Source organism: Haplochromis burtoni, unplaced genomic scaffold (genome assembly GCF_018398535.1).
Source record: "Haplochromis burtoni strain Fernald_Lab_line unplaced genomic scaffold, NCSU_Asbu1 Contig_980, whole genome shotgun sequence".
NCBI lineage: Eukaryota > Metazoa > Chordata > Actinopteri > Cichliformes > Cichlidae > Haplochromis > Haplochromis burtoni.
In genome coordinates this window covers 40,780-52,700 of record NW_024583341.1, presented here as the reverse complement: position 1 = coordinate 52,700, position 11,921 = coordinate 40,780, and the positions used below count along the sequence as shown (strand labels likewise).

The following is an 11,921-nucleotide window of genomic DNA, read 5'->3' as shown; positions in this document are numbered from 1 at the left end:
GAACCATGATTAATGTTCAGTCCCAAATGCAGAATCAACATGTTTCTCTCTATATTACTTTTGTAATAGAAACCAGGAGTTCCACTACCCTTACTTGCATTTGTATTACAGGTACAGTTTGAGTGATTGGTATAAGATAAGATAAGGCAAGACAAGATCAGATAAGATACATACACAGTATGTGATTATGGATATGGTTGGAAATATGCAGGACATAAACTATATAGCTTAACATAACTATTGTACCACTACTATTCCTATGTATAGACATGTACACACTAGATATACATATGTATACATATACAGATATGTATACCTGCACATGTCCGTACACATGAAGGTCCATTATGCATGAAGTGGTGACCGTGGATGTTCACAGTGTCCAGTGACTCATGACATCGTGATTGAGGAGTTACAGAGTCTAACTGCTGTTGGGATGAATGATCTGCCAAAGCGCTCCTTCCTGCAGCGAGGGTGTTTCAGTCTCTGACTAAAGGAGCTGCTCAGCCCACTCACAGACTCATGCAGTGGGTGATGTGGGTTGTTCATGATGGATGTCAGCTTTACTAACATCCTCCTCTCGCCAACCACCTCCACAGACTCCAGGGGACATCCCAGCACGGAGCTAGACCTTAACAGAGTCCTGCAGGTATTTAAGGTTTATTCAAGAGCCAGAGAGATGGTACGTGTAGTTTTAGAAATTCGAACAGAAAAGAAGGCAGTCAAAATTATTGGATTGGTGAAGTTGAACTTAATAAACTGTTCGTAAACGACCAGGTTGTTTCGTTGATAACGGCTCGATGAGTTATTCTGTGTTTGATCCAAGCTTCAGATACTGTAGCTGTCCTGATGTCGTGGAAATGGACCTTTCCTCCCCTAGTCGTCACTGTCCCTGTCTCCATGGAGATTGTTAAAATAGTTTTGTTTACCGAGTATCTTTGCATCATCGCTCGACTGCCAAACTTGTTTTGTGATCTGACTCTGGCTCACCTTTAATAACTCACTACAGGTAGCTGTTCATGTAACCTGTTTGACTACAGGATGTGTGGTTACCCTGTCAACTTCAGGTTCGACTCACATCGTACCTGGCTACACAGTCATGGTAACCATGGATACACTACTGTCTTAAAAACATTATATCAAAGTGTTTGTTGTTTGTGAAGAAGACGCAGTACTGCAGGGTTGTCAGCAGGTGGCAGTGTTGAATGGTCACAGTGACATGTAGTTATTATGGGCCGTCTGGTTGTGATGCATGGCTGTGACCAGCAGAGGGCTCACGGCTCACCTCTGTCTATAACTCATGCTCTTATATAACTGAGGCTCTTATGTAAGACACATGAAACAGTCTCAGCACTGACAGAAACTCACCCATCCTCCGGGAAGATGCTCGTCTCCATGACAACATCCTCAGGAACACATCACTGCACAGGTGATGCAGTGATGTGTTCACTGCATCCAGGAGACCCCCCCCCCCCCCCCCAATGAAATACACATAAATAGTTTTTTGTTGTTTAATTTCTTGCTTTTTTTTATTCGCTGTTTGAACACAAGGACATTTTCAGGCAGGAGAAATCAACCAGTTACAAGCAGGTAACAGTAGATGACATCATACAGCAGGAACCTCTGATTGGCCAGGCCCTTTCTTTAAAGGAAGACAATTGGTGGACAGGAGTACAGGTAAGTGGGGGTGTTTCCCCGACGGAGCTGAGGACACTGACTGTGTGTGTGTGTGTGTGTGTTGTCATGCTCAGTCCCATGGTGGAAACAGAAACACACATACAAACAAATAAATAACAAACAAAAGCAAACATTAACGACTTCCTACCTCGTTAACTAACCTAACTCACCCAGGTGAGCACTAATTGATTTTCTAACTAAGGAGCCAATCAGCTGCAGCCACACAAAAAGGACAAGAAGAAACGAGGTGACATCATCACACTAAAGCTGCGGGAATGGAAACTAAAGCTAGCTTCCGATTGGCTGTGAGTTCAGCTGTTTCCGTGGCAACAAACGAGGAGACATTTATCATGGCCGATAAGACAAACCAGTTAGGGTTTGTGGCTTCTGGACTGGGAATGATGTAGAAGATGTGGTTCATTATCAGAGAATTGAGAACTGACTCCAGACTGGCAGTCACCTGACTATGAGGTCATTAATTACTGTGATTGGTCGACGTCTGAGTGTTTCTGTGTTCACATGTCTCATCTCTGACTTAGTTAAAGAATGTCAGTGTAAACAAACACATCGTAAACAAACAAATAAATAAACAATCAATAAAGTGTACATTGAGGGATCAATAATTCTCTCTTTGATTCATGCAGACTGATCCACCATGGAGGTGAACACTGGCCTGTCACTGGCCTCCAGTGGCAGTGACATCAGACTATGTGTGCGTGCTGATTGGTTGGTTTGAGGGTGGGTGTGTCTGAGTTAAAGCTGCACCGAGGGGTCCTATCAGAGAAAGGAACTGTGTGTTTACAACTACCAGGGAATCCAGTGAGAAACAGACACTTTAAACAGTCAGTGAACGCATCGTGATCATGGTCAGTAAATGCATCATGGCCATTGTCAGTAAATGCATCATGACCCTGGTCAGTGAACGCATCATCATCATCATGGTCACTGAATGCATCATGATTATGGTCAGTAAATGCATCATGACCCTGGTCAGTGAACGCATCGTCATCATGGTCAGTGAATGCATCATGATTATGGTCAGTAAATGCATCATGACCCTGGTCAGTGAACGCATCACCATCATGGTCAGTGAACACAACATGGAAATATAAAATACAGCTGGTCAGTGTGAGGCTGTGACAGGAAGTGGAAACATCTGGATGAGTGCAGCTTTCACGTGTTTGTGTGTGTTTGTGTGTGTCTGTGTCTGTGTCAGTGTGTGTGTCTATTTGTCGTTGATTCGCAGTTTGAAGGAGACGCGTCCGGCGAACTTGTCCCTGTCACTGCCGGCGGCGAGCGTGTTGGAGGTCACTTTACACTCCACGTTGATGTCTGTGTTCAGAGAGGCGTTCAGGAACTTCACGGCCACTAGAGGCTGAGTGTAGTTCACCTGAGACAGTAAACACATCGCATGTCAGTATTAGTACAGTACTCTGTGTGTACTGAGCATGTGCATGAGTGTGCACTGAGTGAATACTGAGCGAGTACCTGGGCCTTCTTGCCATAGTACGGGTAGTACATGAGGTTGAAGGTCCCATTAGGAGGATAATAAGCCAGAGGTCCGATCTTGTCGCTGTCCTCCCTCTGCACACAAACACACTGATCAATACTTCTGATTGGTCGTCAATACGCTTCAATAACCTGGAACTGGAGGTTACTAACACGTAACTCTGCTGTGATTCTGTGATGGAGGCACTAAGGGACTCTATCATGATCTACTTCCTGGTCTGCTGGTCTTACCCACTCATTTTCACCCACTCTGTACCTCTGAGGATGGAGACGACACAGGTGAGATGAAGACAGGTCCACAGACAGACAGACAGGTTTACAGACAGACAGGTTTACAGACCTTTGCTGCACAGGTGACATAAGGAGACTGTCTTTCCTTCCCCGGTAACATCCCGATCACCTGCAGCAGGTAGAAGAACAGCTCGTGAGAATGTCATTGGAGGGTTTGAGGTTAAAAGTCTCTTTTGATTGGCCACTTTCTGAAACCTACAGACAGGAAGCACTTCCTCCTCTGGCAAAACCATTTTCATTGCAGTAACACTAGAGTGTAGAGTGGCTTAACATGGGGGTCAGAGGTCATACCCGGTTCAGTTTGATGAGGATACAGGGCTGTCCTTTGTCGTAACCATAGAAACGATCCAAAACCCCCGAACACTCCTCCAACATCGTCCGATTGAACTGACAGGAACGTTTGGGATTGTTCCTCACCTGCAGAGAGAGCAGGTCAGACAGGTGTAGGTGAGATAGTCAGGTGTGGGTCAGACAGGTGTGGGTCAGACAGGCGTGGGTCAGACAGGTGTGGGTCAGACAGGTGTGGGTCAGACAGGCGTACCTCTCCGCTGTCCTCTTGGATGAAGTACTCGTCAGGTGTGCATTCATCGTTGGTCTGAACCTGATAGCTGTCATTGTACGCTGCAGACACACAGGTACAGACGCAGGTGTGACAGGTAAGTGGGCAGGTAACCTTTCAGTTATATTGATAAGTGGTTAAAGAGGCGGGGCTCTTACGGGACAGGAAGGAGTTGAGATTGTGGATGAAGCCGTCCCAGCTCTCGGTGTCTGAGGTGGAGAAGGTGATCTCCAGCTGGTTTCCCTTTGGGCGAATCATCATCCCTGAAACAGGAAGCAGGTCAGCGCTAATCAATCACAGCTGAGCCTCATGAGCCTCTGTTGATAAACCCCGCCCCTCTCTGTTGTGGGTGTGGTGTCCTCACCTGGAGTGGCCAGCTGGTCCTGCCAGGTGGGCTTGTAGTCGTCGAGCGTGAGCAGCAGGATATACATGGTGAAGGCGAACATGCCCGCCAGACACAGGTAGAAGATCAGGTAGAAGAGCAGGATCAGCCCTGTGGAGGGAGGTGATGGTTACTCAGAGCACAGCATGCCCCTCCCCCGTTCCCTCCTCTAATGTCATCTTTATAATCCTCTTGTGCTTAGCCCCTCCCCCACCCCTCGATTCATACTGAAGTAGGTCATCGGTGTGAGGGGGAGGGGAGGTACTGTAATCTGCTCAGCCTCTGTTCCTCTTCATCCATCGTCTGATTCCAGCTGACCTCAGAGGGGCTCTGATGGTCACATGACAATATCTATGGCAGACTCAGGCTCGCCGCCATCATCCAACCACTAAGAGAAGACAGAGGTGAGAGAATCACACGCTCACTGAGAGCCTTCATTTCCTCATCAGACGAAACGTCCTCATCCACACCTGGAACACTTGCAGGTGACCCTCTAGAGTGCGACCAATTTAGTCGCAAATGCGACCAAATTTTTCAATTATGCGACTAAAATAAATATTTGGTTGCACCTGTGCGACCACCTGTTCGGGTAAGAAAAAGAAAATCTCTGCAACTCTCCGTGTGGTCAACAACAGACACACATTATGCCCCTATCGTGGACTAAACCAATCAGAGATAGTCAGGGGCGGGACCTCTCTGATTGGCCGTGGTCCAGTTGAAAGTGCAGGTGGAATTGGGAGGTGAGTAGCTTGAATAAAGCGATATCGATTCATTAACGGACTCCACACAAAGACGTAAACACAGAGCCGACGCATCAGAATCAGCTTTGTCTTTCTCGGCTTTCTCACCCGACGGCCCGCAGACGGACACGCTGTCGGAGCTCAGCGATCCTGATGCGTCCGCTGTGTTTACGTCTTTTTGTGCTGATTCTGAGCTGCAGGTTTTGTCTCTCCAACCAAAATCCACAGAGCCAGCAGCAAAAGAAGCAGCAAACTGCGCTTCACATTTGATCGATGTCGTCATGAATTCCCTCTGACTTTTGCTGTTTTGCTTCCACCATGATAAAAATCACACTTCCTGCACAGCTCTCTGTGTGTACTTCAGGAACAGTTTCCCGTCTCAAATCTGTTTTCTGCATCATTCATTCGCTTGTTACCCACCAGTCTACCCTTATTTACAGCGCTGTCTTTTCCTTTTTTCACTTCAATGACCTCGGACAAGAAAGCCTCATTTCTGCTGTTCAATACTGAAGGAATTTAAACTTTTTAAAATTATGCAAAATTGCAGAATATTTTTAAGGTTATCTGCTATAAAAAGCCAGACCAGGAAAATCTCCTTCATGTTTTTCTGTTTTATTCTCAGTTACTTTGACACAAAGGCATCTGCTGTGATGTTCACAATGCTGATGAAGTCTCACATGTATCAGTGCTGATAAATGATCAGAATTATAATATTTCTGACTGTCTGAGGCTAAGTTGAATCGAATCAGGACTTTGAGAACTGGAATCGAATGGATTATAGAAATCAGTGATGATACCCAGCCCTAGTGAGCAGCCTAGGCCTGAGAGGAGTGGATGTAGCTGTGGGTAATAAGAAAAGATGAAAAGAACGATTGATAACTTTTTCGTTAAGGCCTGATCCGTCTGAAATTCATAGCCAGCTCTGACACGGTGCCATCAGTCTTTGAATGCTGAAAAAGCAGCAGTGTATCCAGGAAACACATTATATGCTGCAATAAATGCCCAAGTGTCCCCTCTCCCCACGGCCTTTCAGCAGCAGACAGCAGCAAACAGGTCGTCAGAGGAGCCGATGTGACGATTAAGTTTAACATTTTCTACAATATTGACAAAGCACTTTAAGCACAAGTTTTTTAGTTAATAATTTATAAATGAATATTGTCTGTATGGACTTCAATTCCCCCCCAAAGAAAGTGCACATGTAAAACTGCGGTGTTAAGCGATGCGGTTGAAAAAGTTAGGCGCACCGGTGCAACCCTGGCAAAAAGTTAGTCTAGAGCCTTGCTATAGTGGCAGAGAGCTGGTGGAGAACAAACAGGTCCTCACTGTCCTGTATGGCCCCCATCACTTCATCACAGTATATGTCTTTCTGAAAGTGCAGAGCTGAGTTTAAGGATATAATCTGCCCACTGTTGTCATCGTCAATGCCCTGTACAGCTACCTGAATGCAACTCGAGGAACAGAGGTTTTACCTGTTCACTGTGACAGCCAGTGGGCTAGCCTTGCTTTCCTGTTGCCTGTCTCTTTCAGGTGTCTAGTTGGTGGAGCTGACCCAGTTTCAGATGCAGCACACCTTAGTAGGCCAGTCCCCGGTGTGTTATAAAGAAACTCTGACTGAACATCCAGGTCTCCTTCTTGGCTCCTTATGCTTCCCTGGGTGATCGAGAACTTATCCTGACATGGTGCATTCAGCCATGGATGTCGCACCACTTAATCTGTTTTTAGGTTTCTTTACTTTGTTCCATTAAAATATCTTATAGCATATTAAGCCTTTGTGTGGTCTCTCTCTTCCTCTGAGCCAGGTTGTGCAGTTATTTTGGTCTGATAAGCTTTCTAATGTTTCATTAACAGCTCTGTACTACCTTGTTAGATTGAAGGTAGTGCTGTCTGTGTTATATTTGTCTAGATAAATTGGTGACTTGTAAACACAAGGTCAACTATGGAGTTCCACAGGGTTCAGTGCTAGGACCAATTCTGTTTACATTATACATGCTTCCCTTAGGCCAGGGGTCTCAAACTTGTGGCCTGCAGGTCACCTGCAGTCCATGTCATCCCCACTTGCGGCTCACATATTGACGTGAAGAAACATTTTAAAAATTATTCAAAAAATGATTTAATATGAGCAGAGTTTTACAGGCATAGCGCTAAAGAATGTAGCCTCATGGGTAGGGATGGGTATCGTTTAGGTTTTATCCGATACCGGTGCCAAACCGGTACTTTTGAAACGGTGCCGGTGCTTAAAGAATGGAGAACACAAAATTGGTCCAAAAACCTCTCATGTTCAGCTGTTTTTTTGTAAAAAGATAACAATGTTAGCCTTTTCTGCAGCTATGGGGCATATATGGTATCACTCTTGGCTGGAAGCAGTGCTTAAACAATGGAAAAAACACAAACTTTGTCCAAAAACCTCTCATGTTTAGCTGTTTTCCACTTTTTCTTTGGTCATTTTAGCCTTTTTGGCCAGGGTGAAGGGAGTCATCTGCCATCAAACAAGAAGACAGCCGCATGTAGCTATGATGATGTTTGCTAGTTCACCTTACATGCATTAATGTAATAACGTGGTTAGCCTACTCAACGTAAATTACACACGAACAACATTAAGCTACTCACGCAGAGAAGAACGGCTGCTGCTGCACATCATCCTCATCATTTCTGCTACACTGGCAGGGCTAGGGGCCAGGACTCTCACTCTTCGGTTTTTGGGGGATGTTGATAACAGGCAACCCACCCGCAGTAGATGTGCTCGGTGTGAGGTCTCGCAGCAAGCTATCAAATACGGCGCATTTCTGGGCTTTTAAAAAAAACGCTATGCGTCGCCAGGTGTTTCATCAGATTCTGAGGTGTTACCTCCTTTGACAGTATCACAGTATCAGCTTAAAGCACTTGTTGCTGCTGAGTTTGCATCTTTTGCTGTGAAGTACAGCCAGACTTTTGACCGCTTCGCCTTGGACATTTTTAATCTGTAGCTCTGCTCTAAAAGAACGTACGTACCTGGCCCCGCCTACTATCCTCGGAAACGTAAAATGATTGGCTAGAATCTAAAGTGTATCACAGCTCAGGAAAATAAAAGCACCGAAATAAAGCACCGAAATGTGCGCTGCTTTTCGGTCTGGTTACTACCGTTTATGTCAGAACCTATCCGGTGCCATCATGACCGGTTATGCTAACATAGCTGTGTCGCTAGCGATCAAAAGCACATCATTATATAGTAAAGTCAAAATTTATTTCTACAGCACATTTAAAGACTAATGTACATCAAAGTGCTTCACAATAAAACCGCAATGCGGCCAGAACAAGAAACAAATAGTACAATGATACTTAAAATTGCATTTAGCTGGTGTAGTGCAGACCGAGTGAAATCAAAGTTAAACAAGTGTGGTTTTAATGGGATTTGAAACGATTGAATTGATTCCGAAGTACGGATTTCGACTGGGAGATTATTCCAGAGTCTAGGAGCGGCAATGGCGAAAGCACGGTCACCTCTGGTTGTTAAACGAGACCTTGGTTGCATTAGGAGCAGTTGGCTGGAGGATCTTAGTGCTCTCCTTGGGTTGTACAGATCAAGGAAGTCAGTTAGGTAGCTAGGGGCCACGTTAGTTAGAATTTTAAAAGTGAGCAGAAGGATTGTGAAACCAATGCGATATTTGACGGGAAGCCAGTGTAAGTTAGCGAGCACAGGGGTGATGTGCTCATGCCTTCTAGTGCCAGTTAAAGGCCACACGCTTGATCTGGTATTGTCATCCAGTCTGGACGTGTGCATTACGGATGTACGGATCACCAGCTTCTCCGCGGCCGTTACTAACTACTTTTTATGATATCTACTGTAATACAGCTATATCGGTCGATGAACGTGCTAACTCCTTTATTTCAACATGCTCCTCGATTTCAGACATTGTGGCTCCATTAATGACTTAACGCTGAAGGCCAATTACCAACCATGGCTGAATGATCCACTCGCGCTCTCTGGCGAGAATGTCGCCGAGCTGAGAGGAGATGGAAAAAAGACAAACTCCAGGTGTCCCTGGACATCCTGCATAACTGCCGATCAAAATATCAGAAGACTGTCCAAACTGCAAAAGCTTCATTTCTGTCAGAAATTATTACTAATATTTACAATCTTCTAATCCCTGCTCTGCTGCTCAGAGGGATGCTCCCCAGCTCTCTGTGAAAGGTTCTGAAATTACTTTATAGATAAGATCTCAGCACTAAGGGCGCCATATCTGCCGGCAGTCTGAATGCTCTGTGGCTTTTCAACAGTTTGAGCCCGTATCCTTTTCGACTTTAAAAGAAATAATTGATCGTTTGAGAAGCTGCAGTACGCTGCATGACATTCTTCCTTCCCGCATTATTAAGGAAGCTCTGACTACTATTGGACCCTGTATCTTACTTTTAATGAACTCTTCCTTGTCTTCAAACACGCAGTTGTGCAACCAGTTATGAAGAAAAGCCACTCTGACCCCAACGCTCTTTCACATTACAGGCCGATTTCTAAACTTCCCTTCATGTCGAAAATTTTAGACATGAAGGGAAGTTTTATATAGCAGCTAGCCCAACTTCAGTAACCCTGCAGACGTCACTGCTGTTTAGTTTTCTGTCTTCATTTATGTTGAAGTGATAACAGAGCTGTGTGCACGTCTTGCAGACGTGTTTCTTCACTGTGACCTCTGACCTCTGACAGGAGCTCAGAGAAACACTGTCACTGCTGTGAACACTGATTCACTGTGTGAATAAAGCTGAGGTGACTGGTTCCACCCAGAGCTCTACCACCCCTCCGTCCTTCCTACAGACCTTCCACAGGAACTCCATCAGCTCTGTCCAAACACACCTTGTTCCCCTTCAGAATAATCTAGAACCTTCTATAACACTGGTACCCCCCCAAGGACCAGCTGTAGATCATTTTAACAAGAACGTCTCCCGAGCTCCCTCCTGAAAAACCGTGACCTCACTGTGGTCTAACTGCCTAATTCTGGATGTTTTGTCTCCACCCACTATGGTCATGTGACCAGTAGAGTGACTACAACCTCCATCTGAGTCAGTGACATGTTGTACTGTCCCTTTAAGAGTCCTCCGGAGCACACTAACATATCTGCCCGTGTGTGAGTGTGTGTCTTAATCTGGATTAAGCGGATGAGTTTGATTGGATGGTCTGAACACACACACATTAAAGAATGACCTTCATACAGGACATGGCTGTCAGAGGGCGAGCAAGCATCACTCTCACTCAGAGAGAGAGAGGCTGCCAACATCACTGCTTCAGTATTGGTCGTGATGAGAGTCAGCCGATCAGAGCTGATCAGGGTTATTGATCAGCTGTGATCAGTTATCAGCCTTCACTGTAACAGAATCAGACAGACGTTCTTCCTGATGTTTGATCACATCGACTATCAGTAACTGAAGTCTGTGACTGTATTGATCTCTGAGTCCGCCTGTGACACAGCGAGCTGATTGGACCGTGGAACAGATCACCTGAGGATGGAGCTCTGAGCTCACAGACACACCTGGAAACAGCTGGAAACAGCTGTTCCTGACCTCAAACACACCTCTTCAGGTGCAGCTGACTCTGTCTGAGACAAACCAGATTTAAGCCGAGGTGCAGACCAACAGAGCTTTCATCCAATCAGAAACAGCCTGGGACGATCACCTGGATGCATCCAGGTAAGCAGACGCTCAGGCAGTGTAAGCACGTACAATGAGGTTCACAGCACCTCCTCCCCACGTGTGGAGAGACAAAGGAGGCGAGGTGCAGAGTTCTGTGGTGCTATAAACATATGAACGGTCTCATCTTAAACGATGTCAGAAAATAAAGCTCTCTGTGTGTGATCTCTGCTGTGAGTGAGCCCAGGAGCAGACAACAGGACGACTGTAGCAACCCACCTGTGACAGGCAGGTGCACCTGGACAGGTGGGAGCACCCTGCTGACATCAGGAGCTCAGGTGTGTTAGCCCCGTCCTCAGCAGGTGTTCACAGGTAAGCCCTCTGCTAACGAAGCTCCAGTACTCATTGATTATAATCAATACATCAGTTCAGAGCTAAAACATCCCGTCTGCCCCGAGGGTCCCGCCCCACAGTTTGGAAAGCACAGCTTTAGTTATCGATTAACCGCTCTGAGCCCTCTGCTCAATCAATGATCTAACGGACCGTTAGCACGATCGATCAGTAATCAATAATCAGCTGTGCGCGTTCACAGATACCGTGAACACACAAACCGATTCGCGGAGACGCGCACGGATACCGTGGTACTGACCCCAGCTGGCGGCGGTCCGGCCCAGCAGCTCGTGCGTCCTCGGGTTCCAGAAGAAATCCCGCCACTCACTCGAGCCCTTCCGGTCGTCCTCCTTAGAGCCGGACATGATGGAGCTGGCGGAGGTGATGGAGGTGATGAAAGACGAGGTGATGATGGAGGCTCTCCAAGTCCCTGATGACGAGGATGCGGCTGACGGAGCGCGCGGACACTCGCTCTCCGGGATAAACCCCTCCCCTTCAGCGCCCGCTGACGTCACCGCCCGGCTCGCCAATCGCGGCGCTAGGAGACCCCGCCCTCTGCGGGATTGACAGACTGTGACATCATAGACCAGACCGTGAGGGGGAACGTGACCGTGACGTCACTCACGTGTACCATAACCAGCAGCTGATCGACTGAGAAGACGTCATCACGCACGGCCAGTTTATTAGAAACACCTGAGAACTGTAATCAGAATATTTAGTAATCCCCGAGGAAATGACAGTAAGAGTACAAGTACCACAGGTTAGTATATAATTATACTGA

The 11,921-nt window shown here is 46.3% G+C and overlaps 1 protein-coding gene across 2 annotated transcripts; it reads right to left on the bottom strand.

Annotated features, from left to right (window-relative positions):
- Window positions 1-1,500: 1,500 nt before the first annotated feature.
- On the bottom strand, window positions 1,501-11,921 carry atp1b2a (ATPase Na+/K+ transporting subunit beta 2a; the record flags this gene model as incomplete). 2 transcript variants are annotated; one of them, XM_005951718.2, is given in 9 exon segments in its annotated part: window positions 1,501-3,067; window positions 3,166-3,261; window positions 3,418-3,444; window positions 3,527-3,586; window positions 3,769-3,894; window positions 4,019-4,098; window positions 4,195-4,299; window positions 4,401-4,529; window positions 11,400-11,921. In XM_005951718.2, coding segments are annotated over 9 exon segments (894 nt in total). In that variant the 3' UTR covers window positions 1,501-2,902.